General features: G+C 42.2%; 1 protein-coding gene across 1 annotated transcript in view; it reads left to right on the top strand.

Annotated features, from left to right (window-relative positions):
* The window catches only part of PTDSS1 (phosphatidylserine synthase 1), a gene marked incomplete at its 5' end in the record, with an annotated part of 24,457 nt that extends 18,092 nt beyond the window's left edge, over positions 1-6,365 (top strand). The window contains 4 exons of the mRNA XM_010013257.1: positions 2,375-2,474; positions 3,610-3,678; positions 4,209-4,278; positions 5,963-6,365. Coding sequence (XP_010011559.1) covers positions 2,375-2,474; positions 3,610-3,678; positions 4,209-4,278; positions 5,963-6,072 — 349 coding nt within the window. The remainder of the gene's footprint in view (positions 1-2,374; positions 2,475-3,609; positions 3,679-4,208; positions 4,279-5,962) is intronic.
* Between the last annotated feature and the right edge of the window lie 20,930 nt (positions 6,366-27,295).

Below are 27,295 nucleotides of genomic sequence, written 5' to 3'. Positions count from 1 at the left end.
AGTGTAAACATGGTCTTTTGGAAACCAAAGGGAAATACGATGCTGAATGTTTGCTTTCTGGGTCTAAAAATTAAGTATTACAGAAACCCTTATCTTGGTTCAAAGCTCTCACTGAACACGTTAATGTCACATATGTCAATAAATAGATGCTCAAATATTTCTTTATAATCTCATAACAAGAACTTCAATAGAATATTCATATTCTACAGTCCCATCTAATTGTGGGAAATGTCATGGAGTAAGTATTATCCTTGGTACTGCTTATTTCTGTAATCTGCTAGAAAAAAACGAATAACACCAGGAGTTTGTGTTGTTGTTGGAAAAGCAACAATTTTCCAGCAATTTAACTACCCAGAATATAATTTCTGAAGCAATTAAAAGCAAGTATATAGAATATTCATAGCTGTGGTTGGTGATTAAGAAACTTTTAAAGGCACAAATTGAATTTATAACAGCCTAACCATGGGAATAATTAAAATTAGTGTCTTGCCTTAGTATGAAACTATTCTCTGACTCGACATGTACTGTAGCATCACTCTCAATAGATGGACAGTATGTGATACAAGGCCAGTGCAACAGCTTTGCTGGAAACTGCACCATTTTCATTAAGGTAAAGTCTTTCAAAAAGGAATATCTGTTAGGATGTTATACGGCCATTTTGACTGAATAAACACTTAGTGTCTTTAATTCTATCAAGTATTCACCCTTCAGTAGAATACTGACACCTTCCATTGTCAGCATTCTTCTGTCTTTTGATTTACCACTTCTGTAACTGTAATAGCTGTCCTGTTGCACCATGTGCTTAACTGGAGCATTCTTGACAAGAACAATCGAAAGCATGTATAAATGCAGCACAAACAGCTGTATCATTTTTTGAGTCCTTGTTGAAAGCAGACTATTGTTTTGTTTACACCTTCTAGTATATCATACCATCTTGTGTTTGCTTCCTGGTTGGTGGTCTTTCTGTTACCACTGCTGTAGTTCAGTTTATTTTCTAATCACAGCTGGATTGGTAAGAATAATATAAAACCAAGAAAGAAAAATAGTTGGTGCCCCAACAGAATAACACTGCTCTCAACTTTTTACTAATAAGCACCTCATTTATTTGCAGTATTGGTCAATATGGCATTACTTCCGTGATTCTACATCTTAGGCCCACTCATTGTGCTGCATGTCACATTAGATGGTACAGAGAAAGCCATAATTTATTTTCATCAGGACCATCTCTGCAAAACCACTGGTTAAGTCATGCACACATCTTTCTTCCCTCTTTCATGGGGGGAGCTGGGTCCTGTCTGCCAAGCAGTAGAGCCATTTTTGGCAGCTTCCTGGTTATGGAGATTGCTGGTAGAGAATGTGTCCTGCTGTGTCATGTTTGGGAGATGGGAGCACTTGACCTGAAGTTAAGTATGCCTGCACATGTTTGAGGAGGAGTTTTCATGCATATGTTCGTATGTGCAACCTTGAAGACACTATTGAACAAGTATTAAACTTCTATAAGATTAATAGTTCATTATTTGCTTCAGCTTGAGAAGAGTCAATTCTCTACACTTCTGCTGCACCGGTCATGTTTCTACACTTGTATTTGTTAAGAATACATAATCTTGTGTCCAGGACCTATATTCCCGTGGCAGGTGATGGATTCATAACCCATTGTACCACACCAAGTGGCAGATAAGCCTCCATAGCTTTGAGCCTGAAAAGACATAAACATCTGGTAATGGGGAGAGTTTTGATTCTTATAATGCCAGAGAGGAAAGTAAATACTGCAATATTTCCTCTTGCATTTTTCCCCAAAACCTCTGATACTGGAATGTGGATCCTGAGTTTACACATAAACCACAGCAAATGTGTGGATTCTCAGAGAATTTGACGTGCTGTTTCATGTTAATTTGCTCACTAAAATCCGTCTGAAATAAGCAAAGTAGCCTATTCAGAATTGTAGTAAATTTACATCCAGTAGTGAAATACCCAAAGCACAGTTCTAGTTCACCCAACAGGGAGTCTGTTGATTGTTCAGCAGAGAAGAGAAATTTATGTCTGCTGAGGGCTGAAGCACAGTGGTAGGTATAAAAAGAAATTCTCTGCTCTTGGCACACTCTGTTTGTTCCCTGGACAAACAGAGGCTCATGGAATTGTGAACTGCCAGTTGATTGCTTTTCATATGCTGTTTATGCTGATGAAAATTATAGAAAGAAAAATAAATTTCCCAAAGAATTTCAGTTAATGGTGGTGTTGGGAATGTGTGTGCTTGCTGGAGAGAAGTGCTTGTTTAGAGCTGACAGTCTGGGGTGTCTGGGTTGTGAACATGCTAGTTAAATCCTTAGTGTTTGTAACCACTTTACCCCCTCCTCTGTCTTTTATTTACCCACAGGGTTATTGCTTTCCTTGAAGCTATTGTGTGCATAAAGTTTGGACAGGATCTTTTTTCCAAAACACAAATACTGTATGTTGTGTTTTGGCTTCTCTGTGTGGTAAGTGAGATTTCTCATGTGAAACATAAAGCATGGTAAAAGCATTGAAAGCATCTAAAGAGTTTCCTCTCTGGAACATTGGCAGCAGGGGATCATTGTGGGGGGAATGCTGGTAAAGAGCTCTGTGAATGTATTAGGAAAAGCAAATACTAGATAGTTTAGAACACACTTTGAAGGGACTAGAATAACTTTTCTTCTTATTTCTTGACATAGCAGAATATAGTCACTTTAAGACTGTTTAACAATTAAACAAACAATAGGTTTAGGGTGCTTTATGAGATAAAATGTGAATTTGACTGAAGCTAACTTTGGTGGTACTTGCTGTAGTGTCCACTGAAAAGGAACTGGAGTTAATGAATAGCATTAATAAGTAATGCATGTTGTTCCACACTGAAGTCTTCCAGTGACGTAAAGAACCCTGTTCTATCAGGCAAATCATTCCCACTCAGCATGCGACTTTCTGTACTTTAGTGTGATTACTGCAAATGCAGCATGAAATGCCCATTTTATAACAGTAAATGGATATCTGTCTTGCCAGACTTGTAACTCCAATGCCAAACACATTTTTAATTGTCAGTGAAAAATAAGGCATTTATAATAGGCTGACAGATAAATACTCCTAGTTGGGAACACAGTTTGAACAGGTGATAGCAAGTCAGAATGTATTGTTCTCTTACTCAGCATGATGATTTTATTCCTGAAACTTTAGAGGAGAAAAGTATTGAATCGCTTCCCAAATTTAGAGCACCATAAAACCAAACATGTAACCAGGCCTGAAGGAGGATTAATTTTTCTCACAGACTGGTTGTTCCTGATAATATGTGTGAAAGTGCCTTTGTATGATGACTCTACGGAGTGAGGACAAAAACCATAAAAACAGGGTGTCCTGCATGTGTGTGGTTCATCTGTATGTATTCTTATGCTCCTGTTGAGAATTGACCTGCATACCTCATGGTGGCAGAATGTATGTGTACCTTGAAGTTAAAGCATGAGTCTTACTCGTGCTGACAGAAGATGCAGAGAGAAAGAGTGTGGAAGTCTCTGAATGTAGACCCAGGGACTCAGAGACCTTGAACCAGCAATAAATTTGGAAAAAAGTTTTACAGAATATTTTTTCTTCTCCTCTCTTATTTAGGCCTTTACAACTTTCCTGTGTTTATATGGTATGGTTTGGTATGCAGAATACTATGGCCTCCGAGAAAAGGTACTTTATTAAGAAGCCTGGTTTTGTTTAATACCAGAGTTCATACTGCTAAGCTCCTAGATATTAGAATTCTTTACCAGAGCTAGTATAAATGGGGGTGAGGGTGGGATGGCCTAGAGTCTAGCTGAAGTCAGTAGAAAGAACTCTGAATTCAGTTGGCCTTGGACAGATCCCAGATTACACTGTGGTTTCTAAAGAATGCTGTCCTCTTAGTTACTCAAAATGAGGTTGTAATTTTAGCAAAGCATTCAGGGATGAATGCTTAGCTAATGTTCTCATTGTACAGGTGAAATGCTAGGGGAATATTAAGAATACTTGGTTACATAAGAAATCACATGGCAGGTGGTGAGTTTTTATTGTATCATGTATGTTGTACCTTTTAACCAGAAAGCAAAAAGTCCTAAGTACTGGCTGAATGTTTTATGAGGACTTCTGTCACCGTTTAAGTCTACAAGTCTAATTGCAAACAGGAGAAGTGCTGATCACAGGAACCACCAGCATCCCAATGACATGTGCCCTTGTTTTTGCAGACCTTATCAGAAAGTGAAGACAGCCCATACAGTCCAGATGCTTCCTGGCTTCATTCTAAATTCAGTAAAGGTATTGGCACTTTTGCACCTATATTCTCAAAGTGGTAGTAATAAGACTCAAGACTAGGAAATGAGGCTTGAGAAATTTACCTTGCAGACAACTGGACTTATTTAAACATCCCTGCAGGAGCTATACAGATCTACCATCTGCAGAGCTATTCTGCTTTACAACTTTTCTAACTCTCAGAAATGTATTTTTTAATGAAGCAGCTGAATTTTTCTGCTGTTTATTCCAGGCCATTCTTGTTAGGGCATTATGCATTTCATAACTGTTGTGGACAGGTTTTCTCTCTGAACATCGCATGTTTGATTGAAACATATGAATGTGAATTGTACTTTTATTCCTGTTTGTTAAGAAACAGTCAAGAATGTGCCCTGGAGCGTTCTTACTGACACTTGCCTAGTCAATGTAGTGCTGATGGTCATAAACAGCAAAGGAAGCCTCCTTCTCTGACTTAAGTGACCTCTAGTGTAGGGGAAATAAGTTACCTGCCTCCTCTGTTAACTCTGTCGTGTGGTCTTATTATTGAACAATTATCAAGATTCCTACCTGGAAGTTATCTCTCAGACTTTATGCTTCATGTGTTTGTATTGTTAAAAACAATTTCTTACTTATCATAGGCTTGAAAAACACCTAGATTTCATACATGTTTTTTCTGGATGACGATATGTATTCTCAGTTTAGTAAATTTGTGGATTTTTGTATTTTGGAGAAAAAATTGCTTGAACTTTATTTATTTTCCACTTATGTATGCCAGAGAACTTGGGCTAAGTAAATCTTTCTATGATTTTCTATTACTTCATTAATTACAAACTTTAGCCTCTTCCATCTTTTGCTTCTGAATTCTTGTTTCAGTCCCCATAGTCTCCCTCTGCTTTCTCAGAGTCAGACATGAGGGTTGAGCATGTTCAGCCTGGAGAAAAGAAGGCTCAGGGGAGGCCTTATAACAGTCTTCCAATACCTAAAGGTTGCCTACAAGAAATCTGGAAAACGAGGTTTTACAAGGGCAGGTAATGACAGGGCAAGGGGGAATAGTTTTAAACTGAAAGAGGGTAGATTTAGATTAGACATTAGTAAGAAGTTCTTAACTGAGGGTATTGAGACAGGTTGCCCAGAGAAGTTGTGGTTGCCCCAACCCTGGTAGTGTTTAAGACCAGGCTGGACGGGGCTTTGAGCAACTCAGTTTAGTGGAAGGGGTCCCTGTCTGTGGCAGGGGGGTTGGAACCAGATGATCTTGAAGATCCCTTCCAACTAAAATCATTCTGTAATTCTACGGTCTGTCATATGAAAGAGTGAAAACAAGAAATGTAATCTTACAAGATCTGTGACCTCACTTCCATAGTTCTTAATTTCTGATAGTAGTACCTGCCAGTAATAAAAATGCAGAGGCTTAATTATTGATGTCATTTAAAATGGAGCATGTTTCAACACTATAATCTGCTATAGCAAACTTCCAATTTTATTTTTATTTTGGGGGAAGACTTTACAGAAGTCTTAAGAATTGCTTTTTATAAAAAAAAAAAATACAAAATAGACCACTAGATGGAGTGCGAGCATCAACCAGTTTGCATTAGCTTGAAATCCATACTTGCAAACACTGCTTTAGCTTTAGAAAGCCTTACTGTCTTTTGGACAACAGCTCCGCAATGTAAAAAATATATAGTAAAAAAAAAAAATGTTTATTTTTCAGCAGGTGCTGACAATAGTCCACCAAAACATTCAGTCAATAATGAAAGCCATTCATCTAGAAGGAGGAATCGGCACTCCAAATCAAAAGTAACGAATGGAATTGGCAAAAAGTAAGAATGGTTTCTGAAGATATCCTACAGTGTGACCAGAGTGACAAAGAAAATCAGACATGGCTCTGAATTTCCAAACCGAAGATTGATTTTTAAATTTAAAGATTAAAGAAAGGAAGTGTTGGAAGAAAAGGATGATCAAGATGGAACCACCAGTGTAGTGCTGATCATTGCCTGCTGACACTTGCCATTCACTGATTTAAATCTAGGTTCTTCAGCATGTGGCACCAAAAGCTAATGAAGAGTATGCTGGAAAGAAAAGTAATTTTATCATAGCAGGTACACCCTGTTTTGTGTTCAGGTGTTGCAAGTACATTTTTAATATCTTAGTTGAGGACTTAAACACAAAGGCTAGTAAACTGATAGTCAGTTGGTGTAGTTGATTTGATTCTTTTGTTTTACTATGTTTTTGTTATTTTCTAGAAGAGTATGCAATCCTTTGACTAAAAGCAACTCTGGCCTTCTTTCTGAGTCTCACAACTAAACTTTTCTATACAACAGTTAGTAAGTATTTAAAATATCCATACTCCTCTCTGTCTGCTTGCTTTTATGCAAAGGCTCTTCAGACCTGGTGATGAGATTTTACCAGTGAAGGAATGGGTCCAGGTTTCTTGTAAAGGATGTGAAATCTTTAAACACAGTTCTTTTGTTCTGCATTGTCCTTCTGCTTGATCATTACACATCTGATTTTTTTTTTTTAAGTTTTTAAAATATTTGTATAAAAACCTGTTGCAGAGTAGAGGGCCATGCCTCCTGCCCTCAGAGGCAGATGTCGTGTCATTTAGTTGTTTTTTCCTCCTTTACTGCACTGGGTTTTGCATGTTCAAGTGCAAATACATCATTTTTTCAGCTGTGTCACATTAGATACAGTGTTCCTTCCCATTCCCCTCAATTTGCCTTTGCCTTAACTGGAACCAGAAATCCCAGTGTCTTTAGACTGATATCAGAAAATGCTTTGAAGGCTCTGATGCTCTACTGAGCCTGGTGATAAGGCAGTTTTTTTGATGAAGCTGAGTTGCTTGCTGCTTCTGTAAAAGCATCATTATTTGTGAAGGCTTGCTGTAGTCTTTGGTGTCTGAGAGGCAGCATGATGTTACTGTGATACACTCCATTGCTTTGGTATTTCCTATCATGCAGTCAGATATCCAAGAGCAAAGTCAGTCTTTCTTGTAGGGTTTTTTGTGTGTGTTTTTTTGGGAGGGGGTGGTTGTTTGTTTTGGTTTTTTCTTGTTATTTTTTTTAATATATTAATTATGACATGTAGCAAAGTGGATAATTCTCCAGCAAGAAGCATAATGATAAGTCAAGAGGTTAACAATCAAGAGCAATCAGTTCCTGTATTAAGTTATCAAAATGTTTTTGTGCCAATTAGATTTTGGAATCATGGGGTTCAGAGGGGTAGATAGTTTAAGCAAAGATAAGTAATACCCATTAGTCACTTAATCTTATAAGAAAATGGGATTGCCTTTTTCTTTGAGTAATATTATTGTGATTTGCCACAGGCTAAGTACTTAGAAAAAACTGCAGCAGAGACTTTATGCAAGTGTATGATACTGTAAATAGAAAAAAGCATCCTGTGTAATCCATGAATTCCTATGTGCCACAGATTATCAGTGTTTTCAATGCACTTAAGCGTTGCTGCTGAACTCCTCAGAGGCCCTTCATTTCTCACCCTCCTTTCCAATCAGGCATGAAGTGTACAACTTAGGAAGTAACATAGTAGAAGCTGCTATATCATCGCTGCTACAGTGACATTAAACATTTGGTACATGAACAGATATGTTAGGGAGACTTTCAGGCTTTCCTGCAGCTACTTGGTTTTCATTCATACTATAGCAATTCCATGTATTGCCTCCTTATTCATAGTGTACTGCATATTGATGAATGTATTTGTAGATTCCTTTACATACTGAGACATGTTACTTTTTTAATTTTCTTGGTTAATAACTCAATCTGTGTAAGACTGAAAAATGGCATTGTAAATTTTCTATTGATTCAATACCAAAGCAAGAGATTGGAAGTCTAATGGTTTAGGTATCTTAAATACTGTGGTTTTCAAAGGTGAGAGCCTGTTTTGTACTTGCCACGTTATACACACCAACTATGTATACAAAGCTTACATGTGTAAGCAGATGCTGAAGTACAATATCTACTTGCCTGAGGGGACAAGCACACATTTTGTAAATGCAAACCTGGTGCTCACACTGCTGAACTGCACCCTAAAAATATTGGAAAGGCAAACGTGAAGTGTCATCTTGTTGGAAGCTGACTTCTGTATACTATTACAACAGCTTGGCCTTGAAGAAATGTTGTTTGACAACATCTTTAAAAATATTTCCCATGAAATCTTTTTACTTTTATTTTTTGTGTTTGGTTGGGGGTTTTTTGGCTGGGATTTTTTTTTTTTTTGTTTTGTTTTGTTTTTTTTGTTTGTATCGGTTGGGGTTTTTTTTACTACTTTAAAAGAGATGGCCAGGAAGAGGGGAAACATAAGTAAACTATTCAAGTGCTGCTTGGAAAATGGCCCTTTGTGTCCTCAGTCAGCAGTTCTGGCTGGAATTCCCATGTGTTCTCACAAGTCCTCCACTGACTGACAACTGTGTTTTCAGCCCCATCATTTTGGATGTGAGCTTTGCACTGCCAGGCGTTGGAAAGGTGCTTTTGATCACTGCTGTAAAATTAGTGATCTCAATTTTATCATGTATTGCGCTATTGCTGAACTCTGTATGTGTGTAACACCTACAATGACAAATCACTTAGCAACAAGCATCCATGTATGAGTTCTGCTGCGTGAACAATGTTTTGTAACAGTCATGGATGCACTGTCCTGTTTTTAATTACTTGTTCTGTCACAGCCTCTCATTCCTACTTTCCTGTTTCTGATGTTCTTTCCTTTCTCTGTCCTCTAGTGATCTCCTTGGCTGTTATGGAGAGATCTGAATTGGCTCTCCAGAGGCTGGCCACCAATGATGTCAGTCATTGAAGGGGAGGCTAATTCAGGGCCGTGTGGTGTAAGCAGAAGGTAGTGACAGGAACTTTAAATAGTGGATTAAATAAAAATGGAAAGTTTAAAAATGCAGGTATACAGTGAAACAGAGCTAGCCTTGAGTACTGGATTCTAGTATTAAAGTTGCTGCATAGATCATACACCACATGTAATTAATATTTGGACTGTGATTTCGACCAGTGCTTTTGTTACTCTTCTGTGAAGATCATAATTTGATGTTCCAGCTGTTAAAACTTTAATATTTTTTACTTTGTTTTCACAAGAGGACACAGATGTTATCATGTATTTAATAGTTTTTGAATAGACTTGCTCTGTATTGATTGCAAAGTATTGTATTTTGCAATAACTCAGTAAATCAACCCATGTCACCAGTGTGTGTGTTTGTCTGTACCTGCAAGGCATAGGAAATCATTGCATACTGCCTTTAGAAGCTATTACATTTTATTCCACGTAACTGCATGCTGACAATTCAGCAGTTCCTGAGCAGCCTACAGCGCACGCTAAGGTTTTGCTGTAATTTATTATTTTGGAGCAGCAGATCTGATAATATGAACAGTTACATTATGCCTTCTGAAGTTTCTCTAGTATACAGAGTAAATCTTGTCTTCATTATTCTTTCTTGGTTTTACTATTGGATGGGAGAGCTGAGTTGCAAGATGGTTTAATGACAGACTTTCTTGTAGAAGAAATGAGACTTCCTCTAGAAGAACTGCAAGACTGGCTATTGGCAAGTAAACTTCTGCCAGTATAAAGGTGTCATTGAGCATCAGAAACACTTTGCTTTGGCTCCACTGCTGCCACAGTTTCCACAACAGCGGTTTACAGTTGTTTTATATCCAAAACCTATTGTGAGCTGTTGATTGCTCTTTTGCTGCTGGCACTAGCCAACTACCTGTGTGAAGCACAGCTTTCCCTTTCTTCCTCAGTTCCTTCTCTCTACCAGCCTTGAATACTGGGACTTTCTGCCTTGCTGAGAAGGGTTTTTCTTTGTTATCTTTTTGAATACTGATTTACATCACAGTACCAATCAGGCCAGTAACCTGCCTGTACATGAGAGTTGTATGCATAAACTGCCAGGTTGGCTCTAGAACACCAGTCGGGTCTGGCAGAAGTACTTGGGGGGTTTTCAGTTTTCTGGAGCATTCCAGACGTGTAGTCACCTTTGGCATTGTACAGTTTGCTAGACATCTCCAGAACATCATGAAGAGCAGATCCTGCACGAGTCTTCCATAGTGTGTTTCTCACTCTGGACAGCTGCTCAACAAAGTTTATCAAGTTCCCTCATATTTAAAAGATTAGTCCAAGTCACGGTTATCTCAAAAAGCTTTGGAAATGTTGAGGATCAATCTGTATTTCCAGCTCCTTCTTCTGTCTTTAATTTGGACTGTATCTTCCTGTGTTTCCATCATCTCTTGGTTAAAGACTGGAACTGGTCTTTCATGCTTGGACTTTGCTTCTCTCACAAATGAGCAGTCCTGCCCTCAACAGTCTAAATGATATTATAGTAAGACCAAATGAGTTTTTACTTCAATTCAGAAAAAAAGTGTGGGAAAGAATGTGAATTGTAAACATTGAATTCCTATAATCAGCAACTATGTGAGTGCCAGACTATACTAAGCATACACATGGGTTTAATTTTCATAGTTTTCATGGATCTCAGTTTGCAGATGATCATGAAATAACTGGATGGCTTATTTAATGTTTTTTAGAGTAGGGAATTTACAGCAGTAGCATTCCTTATGGCCATGATCCAAAGTATGTTCTACAAAGGATGTGTCCTCCAGTTCAGTATTCTGGTGGTTCTTGCTTGAAAAATGCATAAATTACTTGTGTGTATGCATATATACGTATAAATCTACCAGATGAGCTTTCTCATCAAAATGCTTAGGACTTGGCTGAGTGATGTCTCTGTGACGATGTCTGCTGTGGAAGCATCCAAGTCTGTATGTACCCCTATAATGTCCAGGACAATTCGGCACTAATCTCAGTTGCAGCCCCTAGGTGATGCTCTAACACAAACACACAGGGAACATGACCTGGATTTGAACAGGTTGCTTCTAATTTTGGGCTACCAGCTTTAACCACTCTGGCTCAGTTTTAAAGACTTCATAACTCCTGTTGACTTTAATTACATGTGCTGTGCACACAGGCCTGCAACATGCCCATCTTGTCAAACTTGCTGCAGAACAACCAAAGCAAAATGAAATCAAATGAGTAGCTTTGAGGAGGCTTTTAATTAAAATGTTAAATGATAGCTCTGGTCTTTGGAGTACAAGAGTGACAGACTTCTATTCTGGTTTCTACCAAACACACAGACTACCAATTTATTGTATAAGTACTTCTCCATTTGAAAGGAGCACTGCTCTCTCCAGAGGATCTTTGGGCTGAAGCTCTGGCCAGGGTTCTTCTGGCTTTCTTTCGGTTCCCACTGCCCTTTGTGTAGGGCACAGGGGTGGGACAGTGTGCCAGCTGTTTGGAAAGGTTGTCTGCTTTTTGCTCCCAGGCACTCAGTGGGACCAGGCCACAGTTTCCAGTGCTGCCCGCTCGCCTGAGTTTCTGGCTGTAGCGACGAAGCTGGGATGTTACCTGCTTGCTCAGATGAGCCTGTCCCACATCCCTGCCATCCTGTTTGGGAAAGGGAAGCCACCATGAGCAGGTTATTATTGTTTTATGTATTTATGTGAGTTTGGGATGGCTCAGCATGTTTAAGCAAGCATTCAGAACTTCATACCATCTGCAAAGAATTCCTATTTTTCCATTAAAAGCTACTGAGCTGAGTGTAAAGATTTAGTGTAAAGATTTGGAAAATCCTGCTCGTTACAAACCTTAACAGGGTACCAGACTTATACCAATTACTATGAATTCTATCTGATAACACTTAGATATTTTTATTGACATAGGAAAAAATCATTTAACTTGTATATGAACAGCTGAAGAAGAAATCACAGCCCTCATTTCTTGCAGGAGGAAGCACAGCTTCCTTGCTCTTCTCAATTGGGTTCTGTGCAGGGTGGCTACTGGTAGAAACCTCTATTAGTTTTGTTGTAGCCTGACTTTGGTACTTAATGGAAAGGAAAAAGAATGCAATCAAAAATACCACTAAAGGACTCACATTTCCATTAATCAAATAAATAATCTGGAAGAAAACCAAGACCTTTTATTAAATTAGCTGAGACAGTTGTTTTTTTTCCCCCCCAATGTGTGCACTGTGAGAGCTGTAGGTGATGCAGAATGATGCTTGCAGCCTTTTATATATTCAGATTTCTTCCCATTTGCTGACTTTGCCATATTTGGATCCCAAGTCTGAATCTGTGCATTCTGTTTACCCACATTTAAAATGCATTTGGAATAGCAGGACAGAGGTTAGGGTGGAGAAACCAGAGAGAGATGAATTGCAATTTCCTGGTGACATGTTCTCTAAACATCCCAAAATATCTTTCTGGGTGAAGTGTTTCACTTGTTGACTTCAGGTTCTGCAGTACACACCGTTCATTCAGTCCTAGTGCTTCTCCTACAGGGCTGGTAACATGATTACCAGTAATGATCTTTCATGCTGTATAGTTTTCTTCTTGCACCACTTCCATGTTGAAGGAATTTCTTTGAAACAATGCATAGGACTTTGCAAACGTGATGGGGGGTGGCCAGCAAATTCATGTTAAAGATTACAAATGAGGACAAAGGGTGACTTGTTTACATTTCCTCAGGAAGCTGAAGACAAAGAGAAGAGTAAGATCCCAGACCTTTGTTTCCCATGCTGTAACCAGAAAATTATCAGGGGACTTACTAAAAAAGGGCTTCTGTAGGAAATCCAAGAATGTTATTTGCATCTCTTAATCCCTAAAAATGAAAACATACTGTGTTACACAATGAGGCAACAGGAGTGAGGTGATGCTTCCCCTCCATTCACATATTCTGGTCTTCATTTTATTTTATTAGCTTACTTCAGTTTACTTACCTTTTCCAATGAGCTTTCTTGACCAATACCTTGGCTGTTGATTTAAAATTAGGGTTTGCTAAAGTAGGTCAACACATGCAGGGCAAAGTAGCAGATCTTTGCATCTCCAAGGTTTGCTGGGGCACTGTGGTTCTGAATCAATCTAGTGGCACTCCCCTTTTCTTGTTAGCGCTTGTAGTCCAATACATTTGTTTTCCCAAGGAATGAAACAGGCAGGCCTTTTCACTGCCTTCAGGTTCACCAAGATCAGGTGAACCAGGGCTGCAGAAGGGACAGCAGCCAAAGGCCGGGAGTGGGGTTCTCCTCCTGTCTTTGAATCAGAACTGATTTCAAAGGGAAATTTTAATCCTTTGGAAGACTGTTCTCCCACATACATGAAAAAATAGCAGCTGGAACTATTCTAAAATAAATATTACAGCAAAGAGTGTTTTGATCTTATGGGCTCCTTGCTGCTTTTTTGGGCACATGCAGGTGTCGTACCCATCGTCCCTGAGGAGCCACACTCTTTATTGAGATGCTCCACATTTGTCTTGGTGTATGCTATTATTTCAGACATTTTCCTTCCCTTGGGTGTGCCCATTTCTCATGAGCCGGAATCAGTTTTGTCTCTCAGTTTACTGCAAGATTATCCTTATTGTGGGCCTCCACAGTGACCCTCACTTGCTTCTTGCTTATCTGACCCTTAGCAAGTTTCCAGAGGACCTTTCTGAAAAAAGCTGCTGTCGTTGCCTGGTAGCACAGTCCTCCTGCATCCATCTCTTAACAGCCAGTCTTTCAGATTTTGTTCTTACTAGCTTGGTTATGGAGGTGGCTGTGAATACTCCTCATATGGCATTGGCTGTTAAAACTGGCATGGGCCATGACTCCATGCCAAATAACCATGGTATTTCCAAGCAACTGCTGACTCAGAAATACACTGCTATGGGGTTTTTTGGTCAGCAACTCCACATTGTTGTAGAGAAACCTGTTTGCTGTGGGTTTGTGTGCCCAGGCACACATTGCCTTCTGGAACCTGCATGAGGAAACTGTAACTTGTAGAATGGGTGGTTTGGCACAATCCTGCCACTAATACTAGGACCTCAAGGCCCCCATGGTTTTGGTTTTGCATTTGTCAGAATTGCTGGGTGATCTTTGCACCGTGCTGTTTTCCCTGTTTTGTTACAGTAAGAGTAAAGGAGATGATGACCCAAGTGACTTTGTACCAGGCTAAAAAGTTTCAATTTCTGCTATTTAAATACTGTTCTTGAACCTGTCCAGGCTCTGGTATTTTCTTCCATCAGTCATGCTCTTCTGCCTTGACATGTCAGAGATCTTTCATCAAGGACTAATTACTTCTTGAACTTGATAGGAGGATGCCAACTGTTTTAAAGTGAAAAGAAAAAAGAACCAAAATACAGCTTTTGTTTCTGAGCTGGTTTCCTGGCTCATCTCTATCCTTCCAGCTAATGTGATCCCACAAGCTGTCAGCCATTACTGGGTGACAGAGGTGTCCTGGTGACAGTCTGGTTCAGCCTCTGGTCTGCTCCACTCACAATTACATTTTACACCTCTCCTTCAGCATCCACATCACTCCTCCCTCATGCAGTGGCCAGCCAGTCCCCTTCCAGCAACAGGTCAGGATGCCTGGATTCATCTCCACTTGAGAGAGCTCATAGATAAACCTAAACTAGGTGCAGAGTCTCTTCAGGCTTCCTCCCCAGTCAGTAATACCTAGTAGACACCTTCAAAGAGCAAGGGAGGTTGTAGATGGTTTAATTACCCTCTGCAGTTCCAGGTGACCTCTGAAGGAGCCTCCACTGCTGATAACAGGCAACAGCCCCTCATTGCAGACCCTCCTGGAAGCACCTAAGTTACAAGGGATGAGTCCAACCTCTTGTCCCATGTTGCTCCACTGATTTGAGCCATCTGTCTCTTTTCCCTGATGGTCCTCGTGGTGCAATGCTGTTTTCCAAATGCAGAAATACTGTGCTCCAGCAATGGATCATTTCCATCTGATGGAATGGGAATTACTTGTCATCCCTCTTCCCGATGGTGTGCATTTAGGATGCTGCTGATACTCAGCCTGTTACAGCATCAAAAAGAAAATGAAAGGATCCGTGCTGGAATGAACATGTCATTCACCTGCTTTCTTATGGGACCTACTAAATACGAGGCTGTTTTCCTACAAGTATGATAAGCGATACTAGCATGGGGAAAGGAGAGACAAAACCTTGCTTTCTTCTCTTGACACTCCCAAGCTGTATTTCATCTTGGCCGGCTTCTTTCTTTAGGGGCTAGCTGCAGCTGTTTGAAGAGGGTTAAACAATCTCACTAGGAAGCAGAGAACTTTATCATAGCTAAGGAGGATTAGCGCACGGGTAATCCCCTCACAAAGCCTCTTGCCTTCCAACGCCAGTGCGTAAAAACAAAAAAGGATCGGATCAATGTTATTTTTCTCATATCTAAATGGAGAACAATAGAGCACATTAAGTAATTAAAATGTTCACCTGTAAGGTGCTTAAAAGCAGGGCTGCTGGCAGATATATAATTAGCTCCAGTTAGCTGCTTGCTTGTTTACTGCAGTTAATTTACTTAGTGTGGGGTCTTTGGGCTCAGACCTTTATTTAGAAAATATTTTGTTGTTGCATAAGGTAATGCTGGGATAGTCAGGGACCAAAGGTAGAAAAATAGAGAAAAGATACTTTACTTAGCCCACATATGTGCTAATATAGGCCATTTCAGGTCCTCTTTTTCATGCAATCTGCAGATGCTGGCAATATATCTTTGTCAGAACTATAGTTCTTAATAGGCTGGGTAGAATCACTCTGAACATTCCTGTTTTTCTTGTGTTGTGTTTCTTCCACAGAGGACCCAGTCTGCTCCGCTTGTCTCTGCACATAACATTCAAAGCAGTAGGTTTTCAACTTTCTTTAATGGAAGGATGACTTAGAAAGATGTAAAGGTGTGCATGCCCAGACCACGTGGGCATTTTGAAATGCGGGAATATAGTAGGGCTACTGCCTGCACCATCAGATAAAACCCAACCTTAAGCTGTGAGGGTGCACGGGCTGTTTGTGTTTAGTCCCGTTTTGTTTGTGCACGTGCACGGTGATGCGTGTGAAGGAGTGAAGAACAGGATTTTTGCCTGGTTTCACATGCCACCTCTGCCAGCCTGCTGGCTGCCTGAAAGCCGGAGGATGCGGGTTGACAAACCATGGCAGGACAGACAAACAGAGACCCAAGCAGATGGAAGGGGAGAGGAGAGAACAGCAGATACAGGCTGCAGTTAACAGCTCCCTCGCTGTGAGCTGTAGGCATGGCTGCCATGGGTCAGGACCATTCATTTCACTTGGCTTTTATAAAGTGTCTTAAAAAAACCTGACAGCACTGGGAAAACAAACCTCAGGAATGATTTGCAATTATTTATTGTTCGGATGTCACATGTGAATGGGTGGCTGTGCAGAAGAGCCCACAAACAGTTAGCATTTATGATCTGGATAAGGCTTAAGGGAGGCTGGAGGACAATGACTGACACCGTGGCGGAGGGGGAAATATTATTACACCGATGGTGTGTGAGCACTGTAGAGGAAGTGAGGCTTTAAAGTGTGAAACCTCCAGTACTTGAAATGATAAGCAGTGCCTACAGAAATCAGCTTGTGGGATCTGTTCCTCTTGCTAAGCTGCCTTTGAAGACTGGGGAGTTGTTTTGCTTTCAGCTCCCCTGGGGAAGTTTTCCCACCTTTCTAGTCTTGCCTGCTGGTTGGAGCTACACCCCCAGCTCTGTAGGCATCTGTATTCCCATGGCAGGCTATGATAAAGCCCAGTGGTTTATTGCACAGTATAAATGATTGTTCTTCCCAGTAGGTCTCGAGTTCAACAGCCACAGGAGACTGAACCTGTCAGCAAATGAGCCCTTCATGGCTTCTGCTTCCTTAGTGAAGTGTTGGTTTCATGGCTCCTGACAAGTGCATCTCAATATAAAAATCATGTGTACAAGCTGATTTTTTTTTTTGCCCTTTTCTCCTGTGGAAAACATTTTCTTGCCTTCCTGTATTTGCTTTCTTCCTTAGAGATCGAGGATTTAACAGCTGCCTGTCAGCTCCCCTGCTGAGCTCAGGGCTCCATCTTCCCTCCAGGAACTGCACATGTTTTAAGCAACCAGCTGATGTCCAAGTGGCCTTGGACAGACTAAAGATCAGGCAAAGCTGCTCCATCACAGCCTGCTTCAGCCTTTCCAGCTGTTAGGAAGCTGGAGTGAGATGTGAGCAGATGCTGGGGGAGTTTTACCAAAGGTGGACCCATCCATCCATTTAAGTGAATGTAAGGCCAAGTTACTCAGGTTACCTATTTACACCCACAGTTTACTAGGTTTGATTCAAACAATGAACTGAAACATTGGCTGTCCTGGAGATGATCTGGGTACCCAACTCTTAAACCCTAGTTTCTCACTGGGGAGGGTTGCCTAATGCAAAGCTGGCACCTGGCCCCTCAGTGTCTCCAGCAACATCAAACCTACCAGCTGAACAGGGAAGGCTACGTAAGCTCTCCAGCCTACTACCACATAGATGCAATTTTCCTTGTAGAGCAGCACCTGCCTTCCCGAGGTGGCCTGGCAGAAGCCAGCAATGCCAAGAAAGCACGGGACCTGCTCTTCCTGTGCTGCCTTGGAGCTTGCACACCACCGGCACTATGGGGTGTCACAGCCCAGCTGCTGCTCCTGCTCTCAGCTGGCAGCCAGGCACATGTGCAGAGCCTTGAAATGCAACTCGGGCAACATGCACAGGGTTGGGAAGAGGACAAATCCCAGACGCATGGCATTCTCCTCTTTTCTATCTGCTAGTATTTCTTCTGGCAGCCTGTGTTTGACCGCAGCTAATCTGCTCTCGCTGTGTGCCATGAGTATCTCCAGCTGGTGCTCACCAAATAGTGAAGTTAGTTGTGGAGCGTGGACATCATCAGAGAGAACTCCGGGCTCCCCTGCGTTTCCCCATGGAGACAGTGAGCAGCACACTCAGCTGCTGTGGCAGGCAGACAGGCCCTCCCCAGCCTGGCACACACAGGACCATGTCAGTAGTGGAAAATCCTACCAGGGAGCCCCAAACCAGACTTGAGTTATTCTCCAAACTTGCCAGAGGCTGCAGGAAAGAAACAGGGTCTTGCATCCACCAAGCACAGAGCCAGCTACCTCCAGGTGTGGGTAGTGGTGCTGTGAGTGCTGGGCGAGCACAGATAAGAGCAGCCAAAGCTGCTCCATCAGTAATGCCTATGTGAACAGCTAGGGCAAAGCAGGAATTTGAAGCCACATCTCCAGATGAGAAAATACAGACCTTGAGAGACTGACTCAGAAATGGGACAAAAGGTAGCAATTGTGTTTGTTTATCATTGTAAAGATCTGACTCACCCTCTGACCTCACCCTTCCCGTTTCAGATGGGTCACCCTGACCCGAATTTGAGACAATATTTTTCCATTTCATGGCCCTATGATGAAGCCTGGATAAGTAAGAGCACAGAGGGCTTTCCTGGTAACTTGTGAGTGCAGATGGGCTTGGATTCAGGTCTGGAGAACAATGTGGTGTAAAAAGTCCTGAACTGTATTTCTTTCCCCTGGTCCTGGAGTCTGATGTTTTCTTTACAAACCTCTCCATTACAGAACAGAGGTGGCCAGTGGCAGGTTGCAGTGGTGTGACCAAAAGGGCCAGTGCAGGAGTGCGTGGGGCTACAGCTGGAGAAATCTGACCTGGGGTTTCCCATTTAAGCTAAATCTTTTCCTCTCCGGCAGGGATAAAGGTTAACTCAGCTGTGCAAACTAATTTATATTCAGCCACACGTGGCTGTAAACTGTACTTTTTGTTCCTGACAAATATGAATATGGTATTTGCTCTGAAAATTCACCATTTCTCATGCAAAACCTTTCCCCTTGCCATTTGTCTGTGAGATGTTGAATTTTGCTTGGCAGATGGACAAGGCAGGAGAGTGGCCAGGCTGTGTGGGAAAGAGGGAGTGTCTGGGACATGGGGTATCCTCTTCCTCCAAAATCTTATACAAGTTTTACTCATTTAGTATGGTAAAATGTAAATGGGAAAAAAAAAGGAATAATTAAAAAAAAACATTTTTTATTCTTTTTATATGTAGATTTTTTTTTTATATATATATATATTATTCCAAACTGTTGAGCACAAAGGGAAGACATCCTTCAGTGAGAGGGTGAACAGGACAGCGGTGAATACAGCCAGTGACAGAAAACTTGTTTCAAGTAATTTTCCAGCTTGGATATTGGCTTTGAATAAGGGAGCTGTCAGGACTCAGGGCTGTTACTCAAAGCTATTTTTTCAGCTGCCCTCCCTGTATTGCGGTGTCTTTGCTCTGGATGTAGCAGCCTGGCATACAGCCTTTCCTAACGAACTGGAAGGAAGCACCTACCTTTACTTTACTGAAGTTTGTCACCAAAAAGCATCCATCACGACCAGTGTGTCACAGGACTTGTTGCACAGTTCTTGGTAGCATTAAGGGAGGTGTATCAGACCCATCTCTCAGTTACCCAGCCAGCTTTGCCACTGCATGACATAGCTAGTTGAAATGGGTCTGTCTCAGTCTGGAAGTCACTCAGTGAAGGATTTTTCAAGGAATTGAAAATTTAATTTTTAAAAGCTTCCCACTCTCTCAACATTGGCAGCTCTGGCACCCTCTTTTTCTGGAATTACCATCTCCATCCTGAAGTAACTCTGAAATGGCTACATAATGTCCATCAGACAAATGGTGCTACGAAAATTCTGCTTGAGCTTGGGAAATAATGGAAAAACTCTCCACTTGAATACTTTATGTTGCAATGTCAGAAAATGCATATATATGTGTGTGTGTGTGTGTGTGTATGGACATTTGCAAATCATTTCCCTTGGTCTTTGAGCTGGCAAAATAATGAAGAAAAAATATTAGATAATATTCTGCTGTTGGCCACAGAGCTGTTTTGAGGTTATTATCCAGCCAGTTGCCCTCGGCACAGAAGAGCTGACTTTACATTCTGCCTATTCCCAAATCGTCATGTTAAACACAGGACTAAACCACAGGCGCAGAACTGAGGAGCACGGGGGAAATGAAAAAGCTATTCAAGAAGCTGGCAGTTGTCAACGGGATCTTGAAAAATGATTTCCTTGGATTCAACAGAATTTCTTCTTCCCGCGCTCCAGACAGGGCTCTGCTAGGAGACAGCTTGGTCCTCTGTGGTTGAACCAGTTGTTGAAATCCCAGCCAGCTCCTGAATGAGAGAAAAAAGAATCAGAAGCCGCCTTCAGCAAGCTCTGCTTTCCCAAGCACTGCTGTGTGCTGCCCATCACCAAATCAACAGGCAGCTTATTCCTGCTTGGGCCACAAGCACTGCCGCTGCCTCCTGGCCCCATGCTATGCCCTGATTCCAAGGCCCTCAGACTCATTCAGCAGCCCACCCATACCTCCGACCATTATTTTCCCTTAGCATGGGGACCTCACCACACTGGTAGAATCACACCTACTAGTTTGATGAGTCCTATTTGAGATGGGATGGTCAAGGGATTTTGGGGGGTTCGTATCGGCATTGTATCACACTTAAGCCTGTCAACCCTTGAGGTTCTGTTGCAGCAGAGCATCTTCAGGATGTGTCTCAGCGCTATGGCACCATTTGCAAAAGCACCAGAGACATGAGGGGCTCAGCTGGAAGGCTGGAGGAGAAGTGTGATCTCAGGATACCCCTCCAGCAGTACCCTTGTTCAGCTAGGGAAGCTCTCCTGATGCTGGTACAGCTCTATTAGGAAAGCTTGGTGGTCTACCTAGGCTAGTAACATGAATGTGAGCCAAGTCATCTACATGAGTGAAAAGTTTCTGATGTTTCTTGGTTTACCCGCGAGATTGCTGCCACCACAACACTATTAGTCTAGGACCAGGGCTTTTTGCAGATCTGTCTAACAGTACATCTTTGACCAAGAGACCGAGGGGCCAGGAGGCAGAACCACCTGCTCCAGGTTTTGATTTGATGATAGGCAATATATTGCCTGGGTGATGAGGAGCAGTGCTCAGGAAAGCAGAGCTTACTGAAGGCAGTTTCTGATTATTTTTTAGCTCATTCAACACTTTAGCTGGGATTTCAACAGTAGGTTACAAAGCTACTCAGAAGACCTCAATTCTGCCATCCCTGTGTCCTCACCTTTAATCAAATGGAAGACATTTCAAGGCAGCAGCGCGATGATGTGTGTCCCCTCTCTGTGCCATGGCTCGCAAGACTGATCTGGATTAAAGGGGACCAGTGTTTCCCTGGTTGGCTGTGTGGGTCCCTGTCATGGCACAACAGGGCACCATGAAGCCACCCCAGCTCTTCCAGCTGCACAAAGAGCCAAGCTGAATCTTGCCCTGCCATATGTCTCTGCTGCTAATCCCATGGAAATGGCAGAGGTGCTGAGGCTGGGCACATGGTTTCAGCAGTTTAAACATAAACCCAGCTAGGGTTTCTGCTGAAGTCCTGGCCCTGACATAACACCTAACACGAGGACACTTGTGGCTGACATACTTGGGGTCCTTCTGCCACAGAGGTGGCCTCAGCTGCAGCCCTCCAGCAGTCCTTCTAACTCACATGTGCTGCAAACTCTTCTCCAATGATAAGAGGAATTGCCCATTTACTTTCATTTCAGTTGTGCGTGACTGGATCAAAGGATGTATGCTCTCTTTGCTTCAATTATGCATTTCGGTCTAATGTAGTCCAGATGGCTATTTCATCTCAGCCTTTTTATTTATTCATGGCCTTTCTATTTAACTTCCCAAAACAAATACTCATTTATAGGTGTATATTAATTCAGGGACAAGCACTGTCTCAATCAATATGTTGAGGTTAAGTTTCTATACCACAATAGCTCCTATCTACATAATTTCTATTTTTATTACCCCACAGCTAGCCTCAAATAGATGAGCAATTTCTTTAAAGAGTTTACTTTGGCTTTTTCCTAAATTTAAACAAATTACATCTTCCCCGATTGTTAGATTTACAATATGCAGATATTCTTTCATTGACCTTTCAGTTAAACCCTTCTGCAAACTTCAGCTGAATATCAGTAAATTTACAAAAATACCAAGGAGCCCAAATGTTTGCCAACATGATATTGCACCACCTCTGACCACGGCTTGCATGTCCAGCAGAGGATAAAATCTGTTGTTGAATTTGAGTGCAATCCTGCAACCAATGTGTGAACGCAAAGAGTGGGAAAGCTTGAAAGACCAACCAGACAAAACACCCAGACTTTTCAGTTTACACCTACATTGTCTTTTAAACTGGAGCTGAAGATTGGGTGCAGTGAATTGACTCAGATGCTGCTGGTGAAGAGCCAAAGGCAGCACCCAGCAGGACATGTTCGAAGAGGAGCAGTGCCTGGCTTGGGGCTCAGCAGCAAGACAAGCACGTGTGGTGGAGGGGACATGGGAAGTCACTGTTTAATCTGTCTGGAATTTGATTTGGGCTTTTGGTCCTTGTTTGGATAACAGGATTGCAATTCCACTTGGTACACTTACAATGAGAACATCTGAAACTCGGCTGCAGCCAGGCAACAGACTTTCATTTTGGGTAATCTGATTTTAGCTTCAGTGATTAGCTACTCCGTTGTCAATGGCCAAATCTAATTGTCATTGTAGTTTCTCTTCTGGAGCCAATACGTGCTAATGTCTTACAAGCTGGGTTTTGCTTCACACCTCCTTTCCCAAGTAATGTCTCCCAAGGCATTTGCAAACAGAGAGGAGGCGATTTTGGACCTATATGTGAGGAAGCTGGTAGAAATCACTGGTCAGTTTTTCTGTTGCATAAAATGGGCATAGTGAGCCATCTTTTAACATTCTGGTCATTAATATTGGCCTGAAAATCTTATGCATATAAATAAATATATGTATTTATCACTCCTAATATAAACATACTTTTCATGACATGTATTAGATGAAGTTTTCCAGAACCAGATCCTCTGCAGCATTTTACACCCGTATTTTTATGTGTGAGTGACTGCTCTGGAAATCAGTGTGAAACTGGGTCTGGATGGGTTTCCAACTTTAATTGGAGATTATTTCTTCTTCGTAAAATAGTTTCCTCCAGAGTTTGTTTCATTAGGAAAAAAAAAAAAAGGATGGAGAAATAATTTACAGAAGCTTTTCCCTCCCCTGCCAACCCTGTTAAATCAAAAAGCCAGTTAGAACTGTACAGTTAACTTAAGTACAAATCTTTAGCCTGGGGGGGAAAGGAGACAGCAATAGTATCAGGACAAGTTTCTTTTAATGCCAATTTCCTTTTGGTTGGACTTCTGCACCAAATGAAGCTTTTGGTTTAGCTTTGTAGCCCTGCTCCCAGGCCCACTGGCTGCGCCTGGGAGAAGCTATTCCAGTCCCTTCCCTGGGTAAAAGCAGAAATTAAATGCCATCATGGCTTGGAAGGGCAGATGAAAGACAGCCTGTTCTGTTGTGTGTGGTGGGATAACATTGCTAGCAGCACATGTGTATAAAGCAGCATCTGTACAGCACGGCTCAACAGCCTTTGGACTCTCCACACGTGGAGCTCCCTTTGGGGAAGACTTAAAAGCCAGTTGAAAGTTACACCCCGTTCATGCTTCAAAGAAAACCCAAAAAAACCGCACGTGAGAAAACAAGCTCTTTCCAATGAAATGACCTCACACTAACTGGAAAAGTGGGAGCAGTACACAGCCACCCTCAATGCAGCTACCTATGAGTTTGCCCATGCAAATTAAAGTCCATCCATCTGTCAATATTTCTCCAATTTCTAGGCCACCAGCATGCTTGCTTATCCCCAGCTCCAAGTCGTGCCAGCCACTGCGGGCAAGCACACACTGCCTGCAGTGCTGGGACGGACAGAGGCAGGCCCTCTGTGCTGGGCGCCATCCCTACCAGCCCCCTGAAGATTCTAGGTGGCTAAACTGCTCCTACCCCACCGCTGACAAACCTGAAAGAGGCCTCTGGTTGGTTTTTAATGTTGTGTGTAAGGCTGGGGCTGGCCTCAGGTCCTTGGGCCTGAGCAATATTTTCTCCATCAGCTGGAGACCGCTCCATTCACTCCCATCAGTCCCCTGTCAGCACCGGCTGCCATGGGCAAGGGACCACCAGTCTTAGTGGCAGTGTGTGCAGAGATGGTGTGGGAACAAGAGGGAAAAGAAGAAGAGGATATGGGATTTTGAGGGCTTATGTGATAGTCTTTCCAAAGAAAGGACAGGGAGATTGTTTCACTCCAAACCCCCCGTTGGCAAACGACTCAGCAAAGAGCCTTGGCTAGAAATGCAAACTGTAGCTTGGCTTCAGCGTCACTGTGCATACCCTGGGCAGTACAAATACTTTCAGTTGCTGTGGCTACAAGAAGAACTGTTAATTAGTCAATTTTCTGGGTAAACAATAAATACACATGTTACAATAAAATCCAACCACAAATTTGCTGGTTAGAATTTCTGTCCCTTAAATAACATCTTTGTGAGCATGATTTCCAGATCCCTTCCCAGACTTACCCACACGAAACCACCCAGTATTTTGGAGGGCGTAGGCTCCAGCAGGGCCAGCAGCGCAGGAAGACAGCACGGCATTTTGGGTTACTCTCACCAGTCCCTGCATTAACAGCTGAAATCTTCAGCAAGAACTTGGATGACAACTGTTTGATGCATCTAACACACACCCACCTGTAATGATCACACAGAAATTGAATAACCATTAATGGTGTTGAAAAAAGGAACCAGGTTTCTTACTGTTTGCTGTTATGCATCTTATCCTGGATTGACTTTATTGCTGCGATTTTCTTCCCTTTGTTTTAACTCAGCCCCACAGGCCCTCTTTTAGTCAGATTGTTGACAATTGATTTAATTGATGTTATAAAGATGAACTCCGAGGGGGTCTGATGGCAAAGTGTGAGCTGTCTGGAACTGGCAACCAGTCTTAACGTACCCCAATTAATTTTCCTTTTCAATTTATTTTTGTAGCATTAAGTGACGATGTTCTTCATAAGTGGATAGGTTTTGGACAGCAACAGGATGCTACACAGTTTTGATAGTTTGTTACTGTTTTTAATAAATGTCATTGTAGTGCCAGATGAGAATTTAACTCATGGTTGGAAATCAAGAGGCCATCACTCCTGCACCCAGCTTGGTTGGACAGGCTGAGTCAATTCTTCTTTTGGGTACCTCTATGTGGAATAAGAGAGTGTGAGTAGAGCACTAAGGAGCTGGAGGCAAAGCAGATCATTAGGAGCCATATGTGGGGTGCTGGGGAATGGGCTGTATGCTGGGCCAGCTTGCACCCAGGGCAAGTTTGACTCCTTCTGGCAAGGTGTTGGCTTTGAGGAGAGCAGCATGTGCAGGTGACATTGAGTCAGTGGTGTTACCAGCTCTTCTGGCATGAGATCGGTATCTAGGAAGTATTAATTTTAGCAACTGAAAGTGGCTTTGTGTTAAGAGGAAGTACACAGAGAGCTTTGAGCAAAAGGCACATGACTACAAAGGAGGGTGATTACTTCCGAACTGTGAAATAAATGAAAGTGGCTCGTGTATTGTCTTTCTGTGGTGGTGCTTACAGACAGCAGTTGTAGAACAGCACTTGAGTTTCCTCTCTGGAAATACGCTGTAGACCACAGGAAATTGCTAAGTCTAAATAAACAGGCTTATTAACTAAATAGGAAAGCTACCAAGTCCGGACTTCTTATGGTCACATTTTCCATTGCATTCCATTGCAACTGTTTGAAACTTGGGCAAAAATCCTGAAACTCCAAATAGCTGGAGCCACGTGGACTGTCACTAAGTTGAGCACAGTTGCATGAGGACATAAAGAGGGACCGAAGCATTGACTCATGAAGCCTTACTAATAGATGTCTCACCCAACCTTCACAGCGTGGGATCTCAGATGGCTCTGACTACCCGAAATTTTGGATTGCAACTCTCCTATTTCCTTGCCATTTTCTCACTTCCCTTACCTTGTTATGGAGGCTAATTTCACACTGCAGAGATAATTGCTGCTGGCAAGTCAGAATGTGGCACTTGTCATGTGCCAGAAATCGGTGCAGCTAAGCATGTCTGCTTCTGAGATGCCACCAAAATGACTTGACTCACTTTGAAAACGCTGCAGATAGTGGCAAAATTGTATTAACTTAATACTGCCATGAAGGGAAAAATGAATACCAGGGAGGCAGGCACAAGAGGCTGGTAATACAAACTGCTGCCCACGAGACATATTGGGAAAATATCATGCTGAAAAAATGTTGTTTTAAAGCCATTTGATTCATTGGTTTCTTCCTTGAAAATGTAAAAGAAGTGGAGAAAAATACCCTAGAAATAGAATAGAACTAGGCAATACGTTCAGGATTAAGAGGGAAGCTTTTGCTGCCAGAGTGGGCAATGATTGACTAAACACCATCTTTAAAGGTTAGTATCTGAAAACAGAACTGGCCGGTGTTTCTGTAGCTCCGCACAACACTCCAGGAGTTGCCTGTTTGATCCTCTGGGAGCACAGCTAGTACTGTACAGATGGAAAAACACAGAGCCCGTAGCTTCCTAGGAATTTGGGGCTCCCAGGTACAGAGAGGTGGTCCAACTACTCGTTCAAGTTCTTTGCTAAATGGGTCAAGGCCCATATTCATTGAATCATAGAATAGTTAGGGTTGAAAAGGACCTTAAGATCATCTAGTTCCAGCCCCCTGCCATGGGCAGGGACAGAAACTCATCAGCGTTTTTTGTCCCCACTGCCCTGACTAGGAAGCTGACCTAATGCCTCTATGTCCTTGGATGGCTAGAAAAGGACTTAGAGACAGCAGTTGCCCAGGCCTTGCTTTGGTAGGCTGGAGGAGCCAGACCCATGTGGTCCTGTCTAGTAAGAGGAGACTGGGGCAGCCAGAAAGCCAGAGGGGTGAAAACACTCTTCAGGAAGCTCTTGAAGTGTCATTTCCCTTCATTACCCAGGTCAAGGAGCTGCCCAGCTGTGCTGCATCTCCCCTGACCATGCTCCTAGATTTCACTCCTCTGAAATCTACAGTGGGGAGAGGAGGGGTGCATGCTGCCAGTTCCTGCCTTGCTGCAGGTCGGGATTCAACTGGCACATGCACTGAGACACTGGAACTGAAGTCCTCCTGGTTTGGACAAGTTAGACATGGCATCCTGCTCCTTCCTTGCACTTTTTCCAGTCTTAGTTCATCCTTTTGGACTGCAGGTAGCCAGAATTGAACACATACCTCTGGGTTACCTCTTACCAGCAGCTTGAAAAACAATATTGAAAATTCCCATTTCCACTGGAAATATCTCACTACTTACT

The sequence above is a fragment of the Nestor notabilis genome, unplaced genomic scaffold (genome assembly GCF_000696875.1).
Source record: "Nestor notabilis isolate BGI_N333 unplaced genomic scaffold, ASM69687v1 scaffold4174, whole genome shotgun sequence".
Taxonomy (NCBI): Eukaryota; Metazoa; Chordata; class Aves; order Psittaciformes; family Psittacidae; genus Nestor; species Nestor notabilis.
The sequence above is the reverse complement of the archived record's forward strand: the minus strand, read 5'-3'. Positions and strand labels throughout refer to the sequence as shown.